At 48.0% G+C, this 24,736-nt stretch overlaps 2 protein-coding genes across 3 annotated transcripts in view; one reads left to right on the top strand and one right to left on the bottom strand.

Annotated features, from left to right (window-relative positions):
- FLNB (filamin B) overlaps positions 1–10,425 on the top strand; it is an 85,920-nt gene extending 75,495 nt beyond the window's left edge. For both annotated transcript variants that reach the window (XM_033071249.1, XM_033071248.2), the window contains 8 exons: positions 258–524; positions 763–900; positions 991–1,106; positions 2,901–3,033; positions 4,044–4,220; positions 6,552–6,770; positions 7,704–7,907; positions 8,625–10,425. In XM_033071249.1, the coding sequence (XP_032927140.1) occupies positions 258–524; positions 763–900; positions 991–1,106; positions 2,901–3,033; positions 4,044–4,220; positions 6,552–6,770; positions 7,704–7,907; positions 8,625–8,812 (1,442 nt within the window). In that variant the 3' untranslated portion in view covers positions 8,813–10,425. The remainder of the gene's footprint in view (positions 1–257; positions 525–762; positions 901–990; positions 1,107–2,900; positions 3,034–4,043; positions 4,221–6,551; positions 6,771–7,703; positions 7,908–8,624) is intronic.
- Positions 10,426–18,710: 8,285 nt separating this feature from the next.
- On the bottom strand, positions 18,711–24,195 carry DNASE1L3 (deoxyribonuclease 1 like 3). The gene is made up of 8 exons (XM_033071807.1): positions 24,058–24,195; positions 22,544–22,632; positions 21,822–21,914; positions 21,429–21,541; positions 20,835–20,947; positions 20,357–20,514; positions 19,468–19,564; positions 18,711–19,242 (listed from the first exon to the last, which is right to left on the bottom strand). The coding sequence occupies exons 1-8, from the start codon at positions 24,193–24,195 to the stop codon at positions 19,120–19,122; spliced, it is 924 nt and encodes a 307-aa protein (XP_032927698.1). The 3' UTR covers positions 18,711–19,119.
- Positions 24,196–24,736: the final 541 nt, after the last annotated feature.

The following is a 24,736-nucleotide window of genomic DNA, read 5'->3' as shown; positions in this document are numbered from 1 at the left end:
GGGTTTTAAGATCATGTTGGCTGTTGAATGTTTGTACTGCTGTCTGGAAACTGTGACTCATGTAGGCCAGGCTTAGCTGGCTGCACTTATCCAGACACTTCATCTACCTCTGTAGCACCTGGGAAGTGCAGCTGGCCAGGTTTTCTGCTCAGAAGCACACTGATAGCTGAGCAGTGGGCATCTGCATGCCTCTTGTGTTATTTGTACTGGGTAATCACTTGAGCTCTTTCTAATCTACATTTTTCTGTTCTCGCCAGAAATTGATTGTGCTGATATGACAGCTCAAGTAACCAGTCCCTCTGGGAGAAACTTCGATGCCGAAATTGTGGAGTGTGACAAAAACACCTACTGTGTCCGCTTTGTGCCACAAGAAATGGGGGTCCACACTGTGGATGTCAAATACAAAGGGCAGCCAGTGCCAGGCAGCCCCTTCCAGTTCACCGTGGGGCCTCTGGGTGAGGGAGGAGCCCATAAAGTGAGAGCTGGAGGCCCGGGGCTGGAGCGTGGAGAGACAGGTGTTCCAGGTGAGTTCTCTGCTCTCAGTGGGCTCCAGAATCTGCTGTGTGCAGGTCTGCAGTGCAGTGTTTTCGCTAGCAGGAGCTCCTGCAGAAACTGCTGAGCAGTATCTCCCAGGATGATGAGATGAGCTGCTGTTCTTCAAATGCACTCAAGTGTGGAACTTTACAGTCTGTTAGGAGGGAGCTACAACCCTGCAGCAGCAGCAAACTTAACTCTTGTGTGTGCTCTTGTGTACTTCAACAGCTGAGTTCAGCATATGGACACGGGAAGCTGGAGCTGGAGGACTGTCTATTGCTGTAGAAGGCCCAAGTAAAGCAGAAATCACCTTTGATGACCATAAAGATGGATCTTGTGGTGCATCATACATAGTTCAAGAGCCAGGTATGTACTGAGACCAAACCACATGGAAACAGCACTGATTGTGACCTTCAAAGAAACTAAGGACACTCACTGCTTCTGTTCTCTCTGCAGGCAACTATGAGGTGTCCATAAAGTTCAATGATGAGCACATTCCTGAAAGCCCCTACCTGGTTCCTGTCATCGCCCCCTCTGACGATGCTCGCAGGCTCACTGTCACTAGTCTTCAGGTGAGACATAAGGAAACATCTCTACAGCTTACCACAGAGACTGATTTCGTCCTTGTTCTCCAAAACCAAAATGGTTATCCTTTCTACTTAGTTATAGCCTTGTCTTGGTTGGTGCTTGTTTTCAAGCTCACCTTGCAGCCAGAGATATTTTTGGCAGCTGGCCCCTGGGTAACTCTGGCTAGTCAAAGGCAGAAGACTCAATTGAGTGTGTTACAAGTGATAACACTTGGGAATTAGGAATAGGAGGCTCCAGAAATAGCATTGGAAGAGCTAAGACATGTTTCCCATGCCATTAGCTAGGGGAAGGACAAAGAGAACTGAAATTTAGAGGTGAACCACCAGTGATCATGCTGGTACCAAGTTCCTCATTTGGCACGTGCATGAAGAGCTGCGTTTCCATGGGTGAGGTAGCACAGGGCTGCATGGCTGGGACGTCACTGCAGCTTGGCCAGGCAGACAGGGCTGGCCCCACCGTGAGGTCACGGTGCAGATTTGCTCTGGCTGATGCCACAAAACCGCACAGTCACAGCTCTGATGATTCATGAAAGGTAGTGAATCTCAGAGTGAATCACAGCTTTGTAGCTGCTCTGGGCTCATCTGGTAACCTCACCATATAATTTGTGTATGTGTGTGGTTAGAGGCATTAAAATACAAGTAACATTAAAGGCCTGACTGAAATCTCCAAAGCCAGAAGCTTGGATGTGAGACTGAGAATCTGTGTCTAAATATACTGTACCTCAGTCCTCCTTGAGTGGTGATTAGTACTTCAGTTAAGGCTGTTTTTGGTTATGTCCCAGCTGTGATCCTCAGGAGTTTGCCTCAGCTGCAGGAATTCTCCACCTCAGCTGTGTAAATGAACCGTGATAGCCTGATCCGATAGTATCTCTTCTAACCAGGAGTTACAAGGGCGTTAATTAGTCACTGTGGTATTGATGTTTGCCTTGTGTTTCATTTAAAGACTCTTTGACAGGAATACTCACTTCAGTTAAATCCTGGAGAGGCAGATAAAGCTGAGTATTCTGTAATGGAGTCCATTGTGCAGCATCAGCATCCACTAAACCCACATCAGGGACTTGTTCATACATTCTACCTCAGTTCTACTCAGTTGCATTTATTTCCCTCTTCAGGATTTAGTTGAAAACAAAATGAGGTAAAGTATGTTAAGTGTGAGAGATTACTGCTGGATAGCTGCATGGGCTGTGCTGGTCGAGGACCACTGTGGCTCAGATGTGGAGCTGCCACGCCTCCCACCAATGGCTTGACAGCACCACAACATCTGGTTTCGTGTTTTAAATTACTTTCTCATGTTTGAGACGTCTACTGGTGGCGTTCTAAATGCAGCCTCTTGTGGCAAATATAAACATGCATATTACTCTTTCAGACATTTGGATTATCAGAGGCCTTTCCCTGAATGAATCTGGAATGAGTGAATGGGCTGAAAATGGGGCTGTAGCTTAAGCATCCTTTTAATCAAGTGCCTGAATACCGAGGACTGACCTCAGTGATAACGGGTGACTAGTACTGTAAACTTGCCTCTCTTTGACATGGTGCAATTGTTTGGCTTCCAAAAACAGTCTGTTACCATGGGAAAAGTCAGCCTAGTCAACGTGGGTGACTCCTGAGTCAGCCAACCCCTAAGAGTGTCTGATTTGAGAGTTAATGCAAATCTCAACTTCATGCCTTCTGTTAAAATCTGAAAAACCCTCATGCTGAAGTGGTTATTTCCCTGCCACAAATCTTGTGCTATCTGAAATGAAAATTTGGATTTGATAAATCTGACTGTTGCATTCTCAGGAGTCTGGATTAAAAGTTAATCAGCCAGCATCCTTTGCTATAAGGCTGAACGGGGCAAAGGGCAAGATCGATGCTAAAGTCCACAGCCCCTCCGGAGCTGTCGAAGAGTGCCATGTGTCTGAGCTGGAGCCAGGTGAGCACAGCTTCATGATGATCAAAACAATTGCATGACCTCCAAAGCACTTGCTGCCACATAGGGAATTCGGTTCCATTATTTATGAGTAATGTGTCCCAGGGATGAGCATGTTGCTTGGAAAATTACTTTTTGGTGTCCAGAGCTGTTCAGTCAGGGTTATGTCCATCTTTTCCCATGAACTGATTGAGCCCCAACTTGTGTAAGATAGAGGTATTCAAGTCTTGGCTTGGCAGGGAAGGTACAGTGACATTAGTAATAAATTAAATATGATGTGCTTGTTGAATTTAACCAGGGAAGAAGTTTATTTCTCAAAGCTATGCTTCAATCTTTGACTAATAGTTTATTTTTAACTCACACTCACTCCTTCACATGAAATGTCAAGGAAGCTGTCTATAAGCAAACACTACAGAAAGCTCAACACCTGTTTCAGCAATGAGCTTTTCTTTTTCACTTGAAGTCTGTATGAGTTATGGTCTGTACTATGAACAAACAGCAGCTGTCCAGCTGGGGGAGATCAGTCCCACCTCTGAGTTAACATGCAATCAAAAATGTGAAATATCAGCAAATTGCTAAATGACTTCATTAGATAAAGGTGTGGTGTTAGAGCAGCACACTCAGCTTGCTGCTAAGACTTGGCTTGCTCTGACCAGCTGCTTTTCTTCTACACACGACTCCCTCAGCTGCCGACAGATTGGGCTGTGATTCAGTTTTCATGTTTAGTGCATGAGTGAGGCAAATAACTCTCAGACGAGATGACAGTTGAGATCAAGTCCTAGTGAATAAGGTGAAAATACAAGCTGTAAAACCGTCTGTGACAAGTATGGCATTTTCCTGATTAAATACAAGTTTAGCAGTTTGTGTAGCTGAGCTCACTTAAACGGGGACCAAAATATGTCAAAGGCTTTCAGAAGCTCGGATTGCTAATGAGCCCTGCGTTGTGTTTAATTGGTGGTTTATGGTTGGGTTGTTGTCTCGGCTGCGTCAGAAGAGCCCCCTGTGTGTTGCAGATAAGTACGCCGTTCGCTTCATCCCGCACGAGAACGGCATCCACTCCATCGACGTGAAGTTCAACGGGAGCCATGTGGTGGGCAGCCCCTTCAAAGTGCGCGTGGGCGAGCCTGGCCAGGCAGGCAACCCTGCCCTTGTCACAGCCTACGGATCCGGCCTGGAGAGCGGCACCACGGGTAACCCTTCTCCTACATACCTGCTTGCACTTGGGCTTGGACACGTTCAGAACCTATTTCTAGGCATACTGTTACATTACTTCACCTGCTAAGGCAGCTGAACTAACCCACATTCTCTGCAGACCTGAGTGCAGGCTAATTTTGCTTTCTAGCATGCTTATAACCATCACTCACAAGTCTGCAGCCTATACTGAGCCTTAACAAACTTAAAACTTCTGTAAATCAGCAACTGCAACCTGCATTCACTGAACTGCTGGTTAGCAGCTGGGCTACAGCTCTGCTGGTTAGCTTAACTCCACGTCGGTGGTCCCTCAAGCTCCAGAGATGCTCTGGCTCCCTTCCACGTGTGAACACTCTGAGTTGGCTGTCTAGAGATGAAGGAATCTTGTTTAACTTGTGTTAATTAAATGGGTATGAGGGTGTACCTTGTTACATTCCCTTTGGTGCTTACACCTCCAAGAAATCTCAAGTGAACTGCTGTAGGATCTGTAAACCCTAGGGAGAAGGTGGGTTGTTCTCTTGGTAGTGTGCTGTGCATGCTCCAGATGCAGCATGAACAGTCTCTTCTTGGAAATCTGGCACCTCGTTGTCTGCTGTGGCTGCCTCATCTGATAGTTCTCAACTCAAGAATGTAGGGTTTAGGGTTTGTTTTTTCATTTCTATGATTTGTGGCCTTAGTACGAAAACATTCCAGGATATGCACTTTGATTTATTTGTGTTCTTGCTCAGGCCACACACACAGGTAAATAGCAGTGTAGAATGATTATTTTTCTCTCCTTTTGTTGTGTAAAGGGGTAGCTAGTTCATTTTGTCCTATCCACTGCTGTCTCCTGTGGACTCCATTTCATACTTTTTTTCTTCCTGTGGAGAAAAAAAAAATACTGCAGTTATTCAGACAAAGCTTCTGCTGTTCTGGAGGAACCAAGCAGTTGGTTTTGGAAACATGTAGATACACTCTATAAAATAAAGATGTAGCTTGAGCTCCTTTAATAGGTGGAAACAAAAGCACTCATTAATACCAGCCAGTGATGCATCAGGGACAGGGGAATATTTCTTCATCTATAAAGGTGCTTGGGGTTGTTTTTAATCTAAATAGACTGTTTAATTTCAGCAAAGCTGCTCTGTGCCCCGTTGTTGAATCCGGGCCACTGCCAAAAGTGCAGTGCCCTGGGAGCTGCTGAGCAGCGTTTCAGAACAATGACCCAGTGTAGGGGTTTCAGTGGCTGAGCACCTGAACCATCCCCCTGGGAGGGCTGAGCGTCTGCAGCCTCCAACAATGCGAGCCTTCATCTGGGGCACAGGAAAAGCAGTGCCTCTGGAGCAGGAGCTCTCAGCGAGGAGAGTTGCTGTGGAGCTTGCGGCTTTGAGAATTAACTTGTCTCCCGCTGAGCAGGGCCTTGCGGCTGATGCCTGACCTCCCGGGCCGGTGGTGCCAGGGGAAAGGGCTGCTGGAGCGCTGGAGGAGCAATCCTCTGTGGGAGCTGGGCTCTTCCAGCATTGCGACACAGCAGCCTCTTTTGTGGGGAGGCTAGAAACTTCTCTCGAGTTTATTCCCACGTCTCCATGCTTCCATCGCAGCAGCAGTAAACTTTCCCATGGCCATCCTGGTTTTGAGTGTGCCTGAGCACTTTATTCTTCCTCAGCAGTGTCTCATGTAACAGCCCAAAGATCATAAATATTTGAGGCCAGAGTCTGACAGTAAATTATTTGGGGGCTGAAAGCCTTACTTAATTTTTTCTTGTGTTGCTGGCATTGTGTCATTGGCTTAGTATTAGCAGCAATAATTCAGCTGTGTTAACCAGATGCTGTAATTAAACAAGCTTTTGTTTCCACAAACTGCTTGGAGTGCTGTTGCCGAGCAGTTCAAACACCCATCTCCTCCAGGCCATCTCCTGCCCCTTGTCTCTCCTGCTTTCTTGTGGGCTCTTCATGGCTGATTTGCAGCCCAGGCAGCGAGACAGCTCTGAGCTCTCCCAAACTTAGCCTTGCTGGAGCTGTATGGGTGTGGACTCTGATGCCCAGCAGAAAAGCTCTTGTTTTCTCTCTAAGCCAGTTTTTTGATACCAAATTACTTCCACTTGAGTCCTGAAGGGCTCTCATGACCCCTTCTCCCACACAGCCACATAACCTAACTGGAGGAGGGAGCAGGATGACGCTGGGGAGGTTGCCAGGGGTGCAGAGCTCCATCTGGGGTGGATGTGGTGTCCCTCCCTGCCTGCAGCCCTGGGCAGACTGATCTTGCGCCGAATTACCCCTTGTTGAATGCCTGAGGCTGCGTGTGTAACATCGGGTGTGAGGAAGAGTGTGTCTCACTGTGCTACGTCTTTCTAGGACTGCAGTCGGAGTTTTTCATTAACACGACCAAGGCTGGTCCAGGTACCCTCTCTGTTACAATTGAAGGGCCATCAAAGGTGAAAATGGACTGCCAGGAAACTCCAGAAGGTTACAAAGTCATGTACACACCCATGGCTCCAGGAAACTATTTAATTGGAGTTAAATATGGTGGACCTAACCACATAGTGGGCAGCCCTTTCAAGGCAAAGGTTACAGGTAAAAAGCTAACTAGTATTTACTCTGTGCCTGAAGCAGGTCATGTCATTCAGCAAAACATGCTTCTGAGACAATGTAGTGTTCTGATTTAGATGCCCAAAACGATGAGAAGCAAAACATTTCTCCCCATGATCTCCAAAGCCTAGATGAGGGGTCTTAGGAGCAGCTACAAAAGCATTAGTCGGAGCTTGGCAGCTTGACTCAGTGATGGGCCATAAAACAGCTTTATGGGGTAATATTAAGTCCTGATGTAGTGCTAGGGTCTTGCATGGGTCATAGGGAAATATGTCTTATTTACCCATTTCCCCCCCACCCTTAAAGCCTGAAACCTGCTCACCTGTAGCATGTATTGCCTCTCTTGGTCTCATTTTGGTGAAGGTATCACCTAGCCAAAGGTCAGTAATGACTGGGAGGCTCTTAGGTGAGGTGAGAAAGGCTGGTATAGGAAGCTTGTTCTCTCTCCAGCACTGTGCTTAAAGCACAGTCTGAAGCTCATCTCTACTCCTCCTGCTGAGCTTGTGAACCTTCTTTTGGTCCCCATAGCTGGTGATGTTCTTGGGAGAGGGTGGCAGGGACTGCGCTCCCCCAGGCTAGGACACGCTCTGCTTTCAGGATGGGTTATTGCAAAATTGCACCTGCTTTTCTGCCAACTCATTTTTGGTGATTGGAGCACAATTAACTCTTCTTAAGCAACCCGCTTTGCTTAATGAATCCTGAAGTTCTTGTGGTCCTTTAGCCACTTGAGGGCTCTGGGATGGGATTGTTGCCAGCACTGCTGGAAGATGTCAGCGTAATACCCACCAGGAAATTGCTCCTCTCCAAAAATGCCTTTTGGATGGAGAATGCATGCTAGTCATTAGGAGGGTTTTGAAACCTTGTGAATGCCTTTCAGATGGGGCAAATCTGAATGTCAGAAACCTTTTTTGTTTCCAGGGCAGCGACTGGTTAGTCCAGGCAGTGCCAACGAAACCTCTTCCATCCTGGTAGAGTCGGTGACAAGGTCATCGACTGAAACTTGCTATAGCGCCATTCCCAAATCCACCTCGGATGCCAGCAAAGTGGTTTCCCGGGGAGCAGGACTCTCAAAGGCTTTTGTGGGTCAGAAAAGCTCCTTCTCTGTGGACTGCAGCAAAGCAGGTATGGATACAGAAACCAGATGGATGTTCTGGGTTGGTGGTTTAGCTGGGCATTTTTTCCCCCAAACCAACTTGGAGAGTTAAAATTCAGAGCTTGAGATAATGATCTGGTACTAAAGAAAAATCCTAGGTACTATACTGTGATTACCAAGTCAGTCCTAATACAGAGGCTGTAAAGATGCTAGTTCCTCTCCTGGCATTGTCTGAGCCTGGTGCACCTGAAAGAACCACGGGGCTATGGCACGAGAACAAACAGGTTGCTGAACTTAAGCAACCCTTGTGGTGCATTGTAGCGTGTAATGCATGGTGTTCCTGTAACCTTTTGATGCTCATCATCATCATCTGGGAGTTCTGTGGTGGGTGGATTAGAGGCCAGCTGTGTCCACTAGCCTCTGCTATTAACTTCTGATGAAGTACTTGTAAAGCAATAGCATCTTGTTTTCACAAGCAGCATTGATGGCTCCTGTGCTCTACTTAGAGGTAACCTGTAGTTAGTGGTAACCTGTCAGGTCTGGCAAACAGCACAGATAAACCCTCGCCTCTATGAGGCTGAAAGCTTTTTGATATAAAATTCTTTCTTATACCAAATTAATCTGATGTATGCCTCAACTATCACTCTGGATTAAAATTAAAAAAAAAAATCCATGTGTTGCAGAACTATTATGCACGCTGCCTTGTTTAAGCTCAGGGGTGTTAACAGTTGTGTGTTTTGCTGTAGGTTCCAACATGCTGTTAGTTGGCGTCCACGGACCTACAATACCATGTGAAGAGGTGTCCATCAAGCACTTGGGCAGCCACCAGTACAACGTCACTTATGTCGTCAAGGAAAGGGGGGACTATGTCCTGGCAGTGAAGTGGGGTGACGAGCACATTCCTGGGAGCCCCTTCCATGTTTCTGTTCCATAAAGGTCCTCTCAGGTGGTCTCTGTGCAGTTCAGAGCTAGAGTTGTACTGGGTGCAGTCGTGTTGCAAAACGCAGTTTCTAGATACACACGGCTCACATTTCAGTAGTCAGACATAAACTCTAACTGTTTTTACAAGCATTTCACTTCTATCCTACTTACCAACCTAATGTCAATTTATTTAATATCTCCTCAAATTGTACCTTTGTAGTACTGTCCGGGTCACTGTTAATGTTTGGAGAATCATGTGGATGAATAGACACTAATTTCCCTTGCGGATGTTAAAGACTTTAGGTGTTAATTGAAAACTGGAATTTGTCTTTGTAATTGGGTATCTTAACTACTGATTTTATTTGACTGGAGACTTTACATTTTAGTTATGGAATATGACTTGGGCTGTCCCCAGTTCAAATTCTTTTCTGTAAAGAAATGAGGTAAAACTGGTACTATAATAGGTGCCTTTGTATACTTGATCAATTTTAATACTCAACATTATAAAAAGCTATTACAAGTAGCTTTACCACTCAAATTTAAAATGTTTCTGAAAATGCTTTGCTAATGGTTTACATTTAGAAAAAGTTTATCTTTTGTAGCAAACCAAAAGCAGACTGAAAATTACTTCTGTAAGCTTTCAGCCTCTCTATGTTAATGCTTTGTAACTCTAGAGAACAGGTAGCATTTTGGCCATGATGCTAGTAATGCGGTTTTTAATGAGCTTGGGATGCTGGTGATGTTTCTGTAACTTTACAGGTAACACCCCACACACACTTCTTGGTTTAAGAGCAAGCCCTGGGTGGGTTGGGTGAAGTGAAGCCCCTGAACTTGCCAAGCCAGGCATGGCTGTCACCTGTGTGACCCAGAGTCGCTGCAGTCCGGAGCGCCACGGTGTGTTGAGAAGATGACCACTGGTTCCCCTGGGGGCTGCAGGCCAGGCCAGTGTCTGAGACAGGGCAAAGAAGCCATCCTGGGAATGGAACCCACATCTGCAGTGGGACACAGGGGTGGGTCTGTGAAGTTACCAGTAATAGCAATACCAACAATAGCAATATCAATGAAAAACCCCTCTTTGGTGCAAGGTGTTCTATTGTATCTGAGTCCAAGGACATGCCTGAGGCAATGTTTCTTTCATCTCTCCTGAAATCCCCTTCGTGCTGCAACAGGCATTGCTGCTGAGGGTTAGGGAGTGCAAACTTCCTTGTAACTTGTCTGTTTGTCCCGGATTACTCCATACTACTTCCCAGGTGCATATCTGAATTACTGTCAGCTGCTGGGGCTTTAGTAAACTCTTCTGATGAGCTCACACTCTGCTGTTTGGAGAAGGTAGGATTTGTTGAAAACCTGTTGACATGTCACTGTCCCTTGGGAGAAGTTCATGCTTACGGTTCTGTAATTATGTGTGGATGTACTACTCTCCAGCACAGTTACTAGGAAAAAAAAAGGAAGGTTGGGGTTTTTTTTACTGTGCTTTTTTGTGCCTTAATGTGAAATGCTCACTACATTGTAAACTAGAAAGTAAAAACAAAATAAACTGGAATAAAATGCAGGATTGTAAAATTGTATCTTATAACTTATTAAATAGAAATGGTTGCTTCATTAAAATGTGCATGTTAAAAACAACGTCGGATTCTTTTCATATGTAGTCAGTAAAGTTCAGACAGAAGCTGCACCACACAGTAGCTTCAGGCAGATCTAATAGCCTATAAGCTGTGCAGGTAGCCATGAAAATCTGGGCAGAACCTCAAAATCATTATTTTTTCCCCCCCGAAACCTTTTTTTTTCCGCTTAAACAAAATGGCAGAAGTTTAGGCCATATGGTGCAGTGGGCACGGTGTGGATGGAGCATTACACAGCTGTGCTGGTTGTCCCTCTGCAGAGCCCAGGCACGGGGGCAGTGCTCTGTCCCCAGAGCTGCCATCTGGGCTGTGATCCCAGAGCGCTCCCGGCCCCCACTGCTCCCCCCAGGATCCCTGGGGGTGTTTGCAGAAGGTGTCTCCCTACACCTGGGGCCAGCACCTCCAGGCACACAGCCATGGAAACCAGCAGATGTTTTCCCAAACACTCTCCTGCTGAAAGCTCTGGTGAAATCTGAGATGCAGTGGCTGCCAAGGACTTTCCTACCCCAGGTTTATCAGATTATTTCCTTTTTATAGTTAACTGTGTTTCATTAGCCTTGTGGTAGGTATGTCAGCATGAGCCTCCTAGTCAATGTTTTGAAACAAAACAAACCTGGATACGGCTGTTGATGTGAGTAAACCTTGAGAGCATCTCACCTGTGTAACTCATGTCCCAGGCCCCCCTGTGCTTGTCTGGCTTTCCCTTGTCTCCTGCCCCTTGTCTTGGTTTAGTGATGCCTGCTGAAACTAGCAGGAGTTGTCTGTGAAGTTGATGGACCCTGATTGCTACTGTGGCTGGGGATACCGCCAATGAAAACTGAGATCTGCTTCAAGTGACCAACTCTGCCTAGCCTGGACACTGACAGCTGAGGAGTGGCCACAAAATCACCTAAGGACAGCAAGCAGCCAGCCAGTGGTGACCAGAAGAACTTCTTGGCAGGGTTGATTTTGACAACAACATTCAGCTACCTGCAGCAGCTCTGCCAGCTGAGGACTGACTGTGTTGGGCACAGATCAGTGCTTTGGGGACATGCTGCTCTGCAGAATGGGTGCCGTGGCTACCTTAGCAGGCAGCTGTAGGGCTGGGGTGTGGTCACGGGTTACTGATGTCCCAGTGCCTCCTGCTGGGCAGACTTGCAATGGTAGAAGATGCACATTCTTCAGTATAAAAGGGGAACTGGCATCAGTTTTTTACCTTTAGGTGTGGCAGTGCTTTTCTACCACTTTGGTTGAACCTAAGTTCTTTTTCTTTGTTTATAGTCTCTCCCTGGTGCTGGTTTGCTGTAGGGTTTGGCCACTTAGTACCTATGAGCTCCCCTGGGAACTTCATCCTTCCTTAGGTGGCCTGAGCTGTCCTGTGGGTGCTGCACTAGATGTGGCAGTGCCCTGGTAGCCAGCTGGAGCCCTGCCTGCTGCTGAGCAGTGACCCAACGCAGGGCACTGACACGTGGGGACACGTGCTGGGACCCATGGCACATCTGGGAGGTTCACTGGGGGCTTTGGTGCCTGGTGGAAGGTAAGTCCTGCAGCACAGCAGTTACATGGGATGGGAACTCCAGAGCTTTCCAACTCCCTGCCTGGTATTGGTGGGATCCATCTGTGCATCTCGATGGCAAAGAGAAGGGGTGTTTGGAGGTGTCCTGGAGCTCCTCACAACCCACACACCCAAGTCTGTCCCTATCCTGCAGCTCGAGTCTGCCCTGCAGCTGTCCCTGACCCCGGGCTGTGCTTGTTCCTGCCATCCCTTGGGATCTCACTGGGTGCCCACTGGGCTCCTTTGCTTTGGGGAGCTGTTGGAGCTCCCTCTTCTGACCCCTCTGGCTGTCCATGGCCTTGGCTCTGTGTTTCTGATGGCCATCTCTGCAGCCAGCATGGCAAATACCTCACGGGGTGTTGTATGCAAAACAGAATTGCATTTTGCCTTGTGCAGTTGTAGCTCTAATAAATACTTTCATTTAAATGATTTTAATAACTTTAACAGTTTTAAATATTTAATATTATTTAGGTAATTAAAATATACTATTTATTTTAATAATTCAGATAATTAATCTTTACATAATTAATATTTAATTTTAAAATTTATATAATTAATCCTTGAATTTTTTTTGATCCATGTTGCTGCAGTGGTCAGTCTCCAGGCCTGGGCCCTACAGAGCATTTTGTGAGTCCAAGCTGGATCTCCTCTCACCCCCAAAAAGCTGTGACCTGCTCTGACATCAGCCAGGCACATTGACAATGTGGGTGCTGGGGCTGTTGCTTAGCAGGGCTCTGGGTTTGGTCAGATTATGCAAACCCTGTAATTACTTTTCCCTCTAATGGTCTGTTGAAAGTGAGATTGTGAAATTTCCAATCCATGCTTTTTTTCTCTACTCACTTTTAGCTTCTGCATTTATTTATTTTAAACTCATTTGATTATTTTTTTCTAATTATTTTTATTCCACATTGAGATGCACTCGTATTGTGTAGACAATACACTTTTTTCACCTGAAAAAAAAAAGCAACAAACTCTATAAATCACGTGGAAAGGCCTATCCAAAGTGGTTACAGACATCACTTGACAGAAACTGGGATGGAGTTGCATGAAACTTAATTCAGGGAATGGCACAATGCTTTTTTACACAGTGGTTTTTATTTGTTTGAGAAAAGACTTTCCAAACCATTTGTTATTACGACAGCTGGCTGTGCCATGCTCTCCCATGAGCCAAATGAAATTGGTTGCCCAGGTTTTCTTCTGTCAGGTCAGGGCCAGCTCTGGCACCCAAGGAATGGGGCCCTGCAAAGCTGCTGGCAGCATCCCCAGGTGTTTATCTGTGCTGTGTGCCAGCTCGCTTGGAGGATCTTCTGGTTTTTTTTTCCTTATTTATTACATCTGTCCACATCCAGAGCACCAGAAAGGAGTGTTTGGAATTTTGCTGCTTACAGCAGCAGTGCAGAACATGCACTGGAGCACTCAGCCTTTCTGGGACTAAACCCACTGGGTACCTGAACATTTCAGCATCAAACTCCCAAACTCCTCTAAACAAATGTTTGGTTTTCAAAGTAATTTTTCCTTGTGTTACAGTAACCTAGAGATATTCCCATCCCAGGTGCCAAATCTTCACAGCTCCATCTGAGCTGGAAATGCAGCAGGGAGGGCTGCAACAATTTTTTCCTTCACAGCCTTCAGTAATGGTTAATATTCTCAGGTCCCTTTCACTGAAGGTTATCAAAACAGCCCTGCTGCCAGACCCCCCTCTTGTGTGGGGCTGTTTCCCCAGGGCCTCCTGAGAAAAGGCTTTTAAATGGCTTTTCAGAATTTCTCAGACTTTCAGAGTTAATTTTCATACTTGTGAATTTATATTGCCTGCTTAGAAGAAATATTGTCACTAAATCAGGTTGGATTTATAGCTCCTGTCGCTGTTAATTTGACTGAGATTTAAAGCACATTCTTTAAATGACATGAATGAAAGGCTAGTATATATGATTTTTTTAAAAAAATTAATAGGAAAATATGATCTAGCAGGACCTAGAGGTATGTTTGACAGCTCTTTCCTGTGCTGAGCTGCCTTTCTGCAGGACCTTGGTACTGTAAATATTTACATCCCTGCTGAGCTGGAAGCCTGAGTCCTTTGGGCCCCATGGAGGAGCTGGCCTTGCCAGGGTGGATATTTCCTTCTGACAGTGATGTCCAGCTAGGGTGTTTTGTTTGGGGGGTGGGATTTTGCATCTGGCTTCCCCAGAATTGGCTGGGGTCAGGCTCTCCTCCCTACAGAGAAGCACAGAAAGCCTTCATACCTCAATGCCAGCATTTGCAGAGTTTTTCAGGGAAGGTTTTTTGTTACTTTGCCAATATGGAAATTAATTCTTATAAATCTGTCTTCTCTCTACCAGAAAATTGCCACTGCAAACATTGACAGCAGAGACTCTATATTTAAAATGGCACACAAAGTATTTAACCTTGTTTTTCATACTGGCTGGAAAACCAGCCTACAGAGAAAGGGCACTTGTGGTTTTATACCAGGTGAGAGTGCAGAGGTTGTGTCCCTGAACCCTCAGGAGGCTGGAGAGCTAAACCCAGCTCAGAGAGGTTAAGGTTGGATGTTAGGAAAAGTTTTTTCACCCAGAGGGTGGATGGACACAGGAACAGGGTCCCCAGGCAAGTGGTCATGGCCCCACGCCTGTCACCGTTCACAAAACTTTGGACAATATTCTCAGGCACACAATGTGAATTTTGGGTTTGTTGTGTGCAGGATCAGGAGCTGGATTCAATTGTTTTTGTGGGTCCCTTTCAACTCAGGATATTCTATGATTCTGTGGTTGCAGCAAAAGCCTCTGGTCCAAATTGACTGCAGTTTCTCCTGGCATTGGAAAAGGGATTGGTGGCATCTGTGGTTACAGAGAGGGGATGGTGGCACTGGTGCCAGAACAGCCTCACATCTTTTTCCCAAAGCCAGGTACAAACTAGCAAAGAGCAGAAGCACAGGCACAAGAAAACATGCCAAGGGGCTGGACAGGCAGGAAAGGCTGTGGTCCCTGCTGGACCAAGGCAGCTGCCCCTGTGCAGGTATGGCAGGGACACCAGGGGGTCCCGGGGGTGGATGTGCCCTGTGACCTGCCAGCACCCGGGCCTGGGAGCTGCCGCTGCCTCCTGAGGGTCATCACAGCATGATTCCCAGGTAAATAACTCTGGGAAATGAAAAACCAGACCTCAAGCCAACCAAGGGCTCCCTTTTAATTGCAAAACTCATTTAGAAACGCAGTGGGCCCAGGACTCCTTGGGGCAGCCATGTGTGCGGTGAGCGAAGAGCTCTGTGTGGAGAGCAGGGGTGACGCAGATCCGTGAGCTCCCAGCTGAGGAGGTGAAATCCCTTTTCCTTTCCTTGAGTTTGCTGGGGGGCTGGGTGTGAGTTCCACCGGGATGCCCGGACAGCTGGGACATGCAGGGTGCCACTAGAGGGAAGCTGGACAGTGATGTCACCGGAGGGGACCCGGCCAGCAGTGCCACCAGAGGGGGCCCTGACCGTGGCTGTGCGTGCCTGGCTCCGGCAGGAGCAGCCGGGAAAACGCGTCAATCTGGGCAAGGAGCTCATGGGAGCCCTAGATGGAGGGGGGAAAGTGATTTTTTAATTTGTTTTTCTTTTGACTCGAGGCAGGAGAAAGATGAGTGCTGCCCTCACCTACCGCTCTCCATCTCCCAGGCCTGCTCGGCAGAGAAAAGCCCCTGCGGGACCGCTGAGCTCTGGGCTGCTGAAAGAAGCTCCCCTAGTGCCACAAGAGCACTCCTGTCCCGGGGAGCCCCTGCCCCACGCACGGTCCCTTTCCGTGGCAGATGCTTGCTGAGGAGTGGCCAGCTCCAGCCTGGGGCACCAGTGGCTGCCCAGTGCTCAGAGGCCGAGGGAGCCGTGGACCAGCCCAGCTTGGGCCAGCTGCTGCCATCGCACTGGGAGCCCTGTGCTGTTTCTGCCTTTGGCTTTGCTGTCAGTGCTACCAGCCCTGCTGTGTGACACAGCCCTTCTCGGGATTGCCTCAGTTATTTGCTGCACATCTTTACATGGCCAAACATCTGTACACGTGTACCTCTGCTCTGGGGCACGAGTTTATGAGGAGCGGCTGAGGCAGGTGGGGGTGTTCAGCCTGGAGAAGAGGAGGCTCAGGGGGGATCTCATCCCTCCACAGCACCTGACAGGAGACTGTAGCCAGGTGGAGGTTGGTTTTCCTGCCAGGTAACAAGTGATGAGGAAACAGCCTCAAGAGGCACCAGGGCAGGTTTAGATTGGAGATTAGGTACAGACCCTGAAAGGAGAAGCCAGGTGGGTCCCTGTGGGGTTTTGTGCCAGCTCTCCAGTCCTCATTTCTGCCAGCAGCTCAGAAAAGGCAAAAGGAGGTAGGCAGAGCCCTGCTCTGGGCTAAAGGGTCTCACTGTGTGGCGCAGGCAGGGAGGTGTCAGGACTGTGGCCAGGAAGGGGGTATGAACCCTCCTCAGGTGAAGGTGCAGATGGACAGACCTATCCAGCAGAGATGATTGTGGCTGTAGAGAAGAGGCAGTCCGGCTGCTGCTGGGGGTTTCCCTGCCGAGTGACTTACACCCCCAGGACAATAAAAACCTTCCTCTTGTGGGTTTCTGTGGGGTTAGGGGCAGAGGGACCTTCTGTAGGCTGGGGAAGTGTCACTGTGGGGCATGGAGCCCTTGGGTCTGCGGGAAGTGAGGCTGCCTCCAGTACCATGCCTTGGAGAAGGGCTTCCCCAGGACCCCAGCCTGAGGGACTGGGGGCTAAGCACTTTTTGTTCAGCTGAACTCTCTCTGCTCTGTTCTCGCCTGAACAGGGCTGCTGGGGAGGAAACAGTTCTCTGCTTCTGAAGAGCCTCTTTGTTTCTCTCCCAGCCATAATCTGAGATCTGGCTTGCATGAGACAAAGTCTCTCCAGGAATTTTGGATTCCCAGTGAAAAACTTCTGTTTGATCATAAATAAAGCTCAAGAAGCCTTATTCATCAAAAAGAGAAACTTTGTTCTGGCTGCAGAATGTATTGAGGCTCCTGCAGGCTGGAACAACTTAAAAACCCCTTTGCAGTTGGGACAGCTGGGTCCCCGGGGGGGGGAATCTAGAGATGACATGAACTGTTAAATATTTTAGGATGTAATTATAATATTGTCTAATGAATATCCAGAGAGACAGACTGTGCTGACAGCAGGAGGTTGGGACACCTCCCAGCCCCTATCAAACGTACAACAAGAGTGCAGATGCTGTCTCTGCTGTCAATCCACAGAACTGTGTCCCAGCTCTTAATTTTGCATTAAGCTGTCTTTCTGTTGGTCAGAAGTTCTGCATCTCTACCAGATGAGCCCTTCTTCTTCCCCAGGGTTGAAGTGCTGAGCAGGACTCCATGTGGTATGGGATATCCCCTGGGTCAGTGGGAGTCAGCTGTCGTGGCTGCATCTCCTCCCAATTTCTTGTGCACTGATGTGGTGAGAGACAGAAAATGCTGCATAACAGCAACAAAAACATCCCTGTGTTATCAACGCTGTTTTCAGCACAAATCCAAGATGCAGCTCCATGCAACTGCTGCGAAGAAAATTCACTCTAGCCCAGCCAAACCCAGCACATTGCTCTAAAGCCACTGACATCACTCCCAAGGTTGCTCTCTGGTCACATCTCTTATTTGCAAGTGCTGGATAAAGGGCTACACCAAATATTGCAAATAAGGATAAATATTTCCAGCAAAACTTAGTTGCAATTACATATTTTTCATGACTGAATGTGTCCTTTATTGCTTTTCTGGAGGGTGATTTCTCTCTGTGCCCTGCTCATTTCTGAAGGCCAGCAGACAGAAAGTGCTCACATAGAAACAAGGCCAGGGACTCAGGCTGATTTCAGCCTTCACACGAACCATCACTGATGTCAGCCAGACAGAGCATCTCTATAAAAATCTCAGTGTAAATATTGGTTCTAAATCAGGCTTTTTCCTTTGTGTTGATTGCACTGTGAGGGAGCACATGAAATACTGCATCCATCATTTCAAGTATAATTGCTACTAAATGTTGGAGGATTTGTTGTCTGCCTTGCATACAACCTCCTGGGAAATTTTTCTCTTGATTTAGTTTCTTTCCTCAAATTCCTCTCCCTGAACAGTGGGTTTCACAAAGGCCAGACTGTTTTCCTCCCCACAAAGCCTCTCTCACTCACCAGCCCTCCCTGCCCCTTCAGCAGGCAACCTGGGGTGCATTGATGAAGGGAGATGAATATTTGTCTCTAGTAACAGTTGGATTATTCCCACTCTCCAGATGCCATCTGTGTGACGGGGTTTGGTTTGCACTAAATACAGCCTGTGGGCTGAGCTAGGAAAACAGATTGCTGTACCATTACATTAAATAATCACCACTGAAGTCTGGTTCATAAGAGGACTTTGGGCTGCCATGGAGAATTTTTTTTTTTGAGGGGGGATGCAGTTCATTTCCATGTCAGGATGCTGAAATCAGATTTTGATGTGAATTTTATGACACTCTGTTGACATTAGTGTCATCTGGGATCCCTAGGACATCTCACCTGAGGTCTGCAGGGGGGCAGGGTGAGAACCATCAGCTTCCTGCTGCCCTGGGCTGGGGCAGTGCAGAAAAGGGGCTCTCACTGCCTGTCCCTCTGTCTTTTCTTTCTGTCTTCTCCGAATCCCTGGATGCTGTGACCAATTTAAACTCCTCACCCACAGAGAAATACTCTAAATTCAGCAATATTCTACCACCAGGTACAGCCTCATGTCTGCTGGTTGCAGCCCTGAAGCACAAACACACAGAGACACACACACACACATGATGCAAAATGTCCTTTTAATCCTTCTGCCCCTGCAGAGGAATGGCAGAGCTCCAGAGCCCACGGGAACATGGAGTTCCCTGCCCCTCGGGTGTTGCAGGTAAAGCACACAGAAGAATTTTAGCCCTGCAGTAGCTCCTTGCATTTGTGACCAGTACAGTAAATACAGTGTGCTGCTTCTAGCTGATTTTTTTTCTCTGTACAATGAAGAAAAAACAGCGTGAAGGTTTAATTTGCCTTCTCACTCAAAATATTTGAATTTTAACTCAGTATTTGGTGTTTTTTACCCACTATATTGGGTAAAAATATTGGAAGCAATTGCACTTGCTGTGAGTATTTCTACACCAGTCTTCTACAAGATCTGCTGGCATCTGTGCATTTCCATGCCACGTAGGAGGACTCAGCATGCTCATGATCACGATCTGTGGCTCTTCTTTGGTCTCCTCTTCCTTGAAAACTTTGATCTCAGCCAGTTGAAAAAGCCACCTTTTGCTTTTAACTCGAATTCTACTGGGAAATGGTCGCTCACTCCCAGAGCCTGCAGGACAACAGCACAGAGGGTTGGGAGCCACCTTCACTCTCTGCAAGCCCTGCCTGGATGTGCAGTGCTGGATGTGGGGAGGTGGCATGTGAACATAGCATCAGTTTGGGAGTGGTGGTCACCAGTGACCTGGTTTCACAGCCAGAGGTGTGTCCAGCACTGCCTGGACACTCTGTGCTCCCGTGATAGCCCTTCCCCCTGCAGAGGCTGTGCTGTGCCTACCTGCTCCTCAGTCATCTGGAATTCCTCCTGGAAATCAAAGATGTTGACAGAGTGTGGCACCACAGCCTGGATGAGCTTCTGTCCACTGACCACAATCCTGCAGGGAGCAAGGGAAGGGGGTGCTGCAAGGGGTGCCTGACCTGTGGCAGCCACACTGCACGGGGCTGGTGGCCAGAGAGGTGGCTCTGATGAAGTCACAGCTATGTGTGGCTTGTCCCGGCCCCTGGACTGCCCACACAGAGATGTCAGCAGAGAGGCACACAATTATCTTGGTGTGCACTGGCCTTGGAAGCCAGGATTAAATGACTTCTGTCTAAACCCACCCAACAATGCTGCAAATTTTCAAAGGTTACAAAAATCACAGGACAACAACTGGAGTACCAGTGAAGTCCTGCTAAGACCCAGAAACTTGTCCAAGAGGACTCTGGGCTCTAATAGCTGATGTATTCTTGTCCCTGCCGAGGGAACTGCAGTGGCAGCAGGACTTGCCACATGTCCAGGTGTCACAGAACCTTGCTGTGCATTTGTCAATCCAAATGACAAAGATAAGAGCAAAAGCCGTGGTGCAAAGCTGGCATGGAGAAGGCAGCAGCACCTCCTGCCAGGTGTTTGCAGGGCTCCCTGCAGATCAGAAGTGCTGCTGGCTGTCCTGTCACCCATCCCACCTGAGCCAGAGCAGCGGCTGGTTCTGTGTAAATCCTGCCCAGTCTGGTCTGCAAAGGGCTTTGTGCTCCTGACTAGAACATTTGGATCACGTTCCCCCTGGGCACTGTTTTATCTCTGATGGCCTCAGAGATGTTTACTTCCTCTGCTGGTCACTGACACCTTTTGATACAATTTTTCTCTCAAGAGTTATGACCAGTGGGTGGTTTGGCAGTGAGCCCTTTACCTGTCATATGGGCACCTGGTGCTGTTCTTCACAGTTGTGTCATTTTTGTCACCAATTAGCCAGAGGAATTCGGAGTGAGTCCTCAGACGGATGTTCTTCCACTGCTTTTGGGGAACATAGCTACACCCAGCATTGAAGTCCCCCATGAAGACGAAGTTCTGGAAGGTAGGAGGGTTTCCAAATGTAATCATGAGTACGACTTTTCAAAAGAAGACCAATGAGGATTTTTATGGTCCATGGATGCACTAGGGCTTCTCCTTACACCTGGGCACACCAGGGCATGCTGATAATAGTTTTATTGGGTGATCTAGTTTACTGTATAAAATGTGCAGAACTTGATGAAAATACAGCAAAGAGATACTCAAAACTTGGGGTGCATTATCAATGGGTTTAAGGTTTTCAGCTCTGAGTAGCAAATAAAACGTGGCTGGTGACTCAGTACCAAAGCCCCATTAGTGACACAGATGTGGCAACCAACCTCGGTTTTCCAGCGCTGTTTGACATCTAAATACACATCATAGAGCTCATCAATCTCCCGCACTGCTGTGCCTGGTGGGGTGTGCAGAGGGATAATAGCAAACTCACTGACAGCTTCAAAACAAGGCAGAACAGGAAAAATGTAATGGTTAAACAGAGAATGACTCACAAAAAAAACAGAGACTGACTTGTAAGCAAGGGTTTTTTTCTGAGGAAAAAACAGCTTCTGCTGTGACTGTAGACCAGGGTGATTTCTGTGGTTGCATGGTGACCCCCTCCAGCACTCATCTGGGCCTGAGGAGCTGTGCCAGTGCAGGCAAATCCTGATCCAGCACCCACACAGTAACTGCTCCCAGGCTATGCCAGCAGCTTGGAATGCATCCAGCAACCCATGGCAACCACAGAGGCTTTACCAGCAGGGCATGTGCCGGCTGTGACATTTCCCAGAGGCAGCAGCCCTAAAGGGAAAATGCTGCTCTTGTAGGGAAAAGCAGTGTGGGGTTGGGATGCAGCCCCTGCCTGTGACATGCTCGGGTCCAGCCAGCACTGCTGTGCTGACTCACAGTGGGACAGTGACTTGTTCCTCAAACCTCACCGGTTTTGGGAGACTGCCACCAGACGACAAAGGGCTCTCTGGAGAAGACATCCTCATCCCCAGGCTGGGTGTCAGGGTACTGGTAGGTTTGTCTCACTGATACCTGATTTTGCCTGCAGCAGAAAGAACAGGATAGGGGATGTCACACTTGTGGCTCACTGAGACGTGTCTAACACTGACTGCATGCTCTGACCTGGACCCCGGGCCGTAGTGTGGGATGGATACACACACACTGGGATGATCCCCACATCCAGGCACAGCCCAGCCCGCCTGCACAGCCTGCACCTCTCCAGCCCCCTCTCAGCAAAGCCAGCCCCTTGTCCAGCCCGTCTCCGCGGGCTGTGCCCCGCAGGGCAGGGAGGGGCTGGCTCGTCGGCACAGGGGCTCACCCACCTGTAGACGAAGGCATACTGCTCCTTGTAGCTGTTCCTTCCCAGCCTCTCACTGGCCACGCACCTGTACTGCTCCTCTGGCCCCTTCAGCTGGCTGGGAGGAAAGGGATGTTCCTGAGTTTATTTCTGCACTCACAAGGGGCTGAGAGCGAGATAATTCTGCCTGTGCCCAGGGCTTTGGGCACTGCCTGCCTGACCTCAGAGGCAGGTGGGTACAGACACCAAACCTTTCTCAGGAGCTGGACCCCTGCTCCATCCCTTGCTCTTCTCTCCACCCTCTCCCTGCTCATTGCAGCCTCTGTCTCTCCCTCAGCTGGGTATCATGCCCAGCCAGCTGAACGCTGTGGTTTCCTCTGGATGTCAGGATTGTCCAGCAAGCAATCCCTAATCTAAGGCAGTTCCAGGCCCTGCAGGAAGGTGGCTGTCCTGCTGCAGCCTGATACCAGCCTGGTGACGACATTCCCCCTTAATTTTTTTCTCCTTCGGGAACTTCTCTGTAGCAAATTGAATTTAATTTGGTTATACTGATTTTACAATGTGTTCTACAGTGGTCTGGAGCTTCTCTTGCTCTTGTCCCTCAGTGATACTGCCAGGGTCTGGTCCTTTCTGGACACTGCGGCACAGCCCAGATCCTCAGATTTTGCCCCAGGGAAGTGGCACAGAGCAGAGCACAGCCCCTTGCCCCTTTCCCAGTGTTTGTCCATTTGCCCACGGCCATCCTACCTGGTGAGCTTCTCCACCAGGAGAGGACAAACTCGGTTCTTGCTGTCCTTTATTTCCATCAGCAGCATGATGTCACAGCGGGAGATGATCTGCAAGGGGAAGGAGCAGGAGGAAGTGTGCACATGCCTGGTTTAGGGGATTGGGAAGGGGCCAGACAGAAGTGGTTATAGGCACGGGGGAGGTTCTTTGTGAAAGAAGTGGCTGCAGCCTGGGACCGTGGGAGGGGAGCAGGGGCTGGAGCGAAGCTTTTCTGCTTTCAGAGCTGCTGCACGCCCCAGCAGGAACTGGGAGAGGGAACCCGAGAGCAGAATACTTTCAGATTTAGTGAAAAACTTTGGAACCTGACCCTGAAAAGGAAGTGTGGAGAGGAAGAGGCAGCAAAACCCCCTCCTGTGAGCCTGATTCCATCACCCCCACTGCTGGGGTGCTGCCTCTGCCCCCACCACTCCTTACCCACAGTAAGCATTCACCTGTCTCTGCTTGTTGCAGATTCCTCTGAAATAGCCCCTGAAGCCCAAACACACTGTCTGAAAACAGGTCCTGACACCAGGGGATTGCACACCACAGAGGGACTGATGACTCAGCTCCCACAGTCACTGCTGGGATTCCCTATGGGAGAGTCCAGCTCACCCAAAGCCCAGCATTCTCAGGGGCTTTCCTCTGCCCCTGATTTCATTGTTCTTCAAACTTTGTGGTGATTTTTGTCAGGAAAAAAAGCCCCTCTTTATGCCCTGAAACTTATCCACAACGACCTAAGTAACTGCAAAATTCGGTATGTATTACCCACAGTGATTACAGTTCAGAAAGAACTGTCTGAGAATGCAAAGCCAAGCAAACCACTCTTCTCTGGCAGTTTACAACAAAAGGAATACAACCCAACCCTATGGCCATTCCTCACTGGTGCCCTTCTGCACACACAGCCACCCCACTAACACCAAGCCCCACGTCCTCCTTCACTGGGGCATCTCAAGAGGGCTTTTGCAAAGCTACAAGTCTAAAAGGTGGCTCTTTTTAAAGGGGTGTCTTCAGCTTTTGCAGAGGCAACCTGATGGTGAGGGTTTGTTTACAGAGACTGGCAATTGAGTCTTTCAAATTTCTACCAGACTCTAATGTGATAGATGCTATTTGCTGTCATGAGCATAGGTTTAATTAGACAAAAATATTTGACAGTAACTAGCACATAAAAAGGTAAATAATGTATCACAAAACAAAGCTTTGTGGATTCAAAGTGAAAATTATTTTTACTGTCCATTGAGGTTTTCCTCCTTTCGTAACTAAATTTCCAAAGGAAACAGCAAATATTTTTTTTCTATTATATTCCCATTAAGGCTAAAATAACAACATACATTCTGTTCAACCACAGGCTGATTTTTACTTTAAGAGTACAATTTTTAAAAATAATTAGCTCTTTTTTTTTGCTTGATACCTAACTGTGAAAGACAAAAAAGTACAAGATTGTGCATCTAAGAAACCATGGAAAGATCAGTGTCTCTCATCCAGGCAAACAAACGTACCTTCACCACAGCATTGATGACTTCAGGTCTGGCTATTTTAGCTTCTCCAAAAGACCTCACATTGAAGGAACAGATTCTTAGGCTCAGAGATGGGTTGAAATGGAAGAGTGAAAGTAAGAAGAAGAGCAGCATCTTCATGGACCAAATGAAATGGGCAAAATGAGTTGCTGCGAGCGTGCCTATAAATATGTATGTGTGTGTGTTTATGTATCCGTCCCCTAGGGCTGGTTGGGAGGTCAAACTGAGCAGTCAGCTGTGTCAGTCATGAACAGGAATCACCATTTCCTCCTTTCCCTCACTTCCATCTCCCAGCACAAAGCAGCATGGAGACTTTGAACTTCTGCCTGAGGGGAAAACAGGCTGAGCCAACCTCTGAATCCTGGCAGAGCAACAGCTCCACCAGAACCCAGCATCCCTCCCCACAGGGAGACACCAGCTGTGGGGTGCTTGCCATGACTGGGCACCAGCTGGGACCACTCTGGGCCGTGCTGGACTAGGACCAGCCTCCCTGGGCCATTCCAGGCAGCGGTCAAGACCAGGAGGTGGATGGGGTGGATGGTTAAAGGGTCTGGGAAGCAGCAAGAGGAGAACTGGGATTTCTGGAGGACATTGGAAGGGACTGCCAGGCAGCCACAGTAAGATACAAGGTGCCCCAGCACTGCCCCTCAAACTCGTGGCC

Source organism: Catharus ustulatus, chromosome 13 (assembly GCF_009819885.2).
Source record: "Catharus ustulatus isolate bCatUst1 chromosome 13, bCatUst1.pri.v2, whole genome shotgun sequence".
Lineage (NCBI taxonomy): Eukaryota > Metazoa > Chordata > Aves > Passeriformes > Turdidae > Catharus > Catharus ustulatus.
This window is presented reverse-complemented; position numbering and strand designations above follow the sequence as displayed.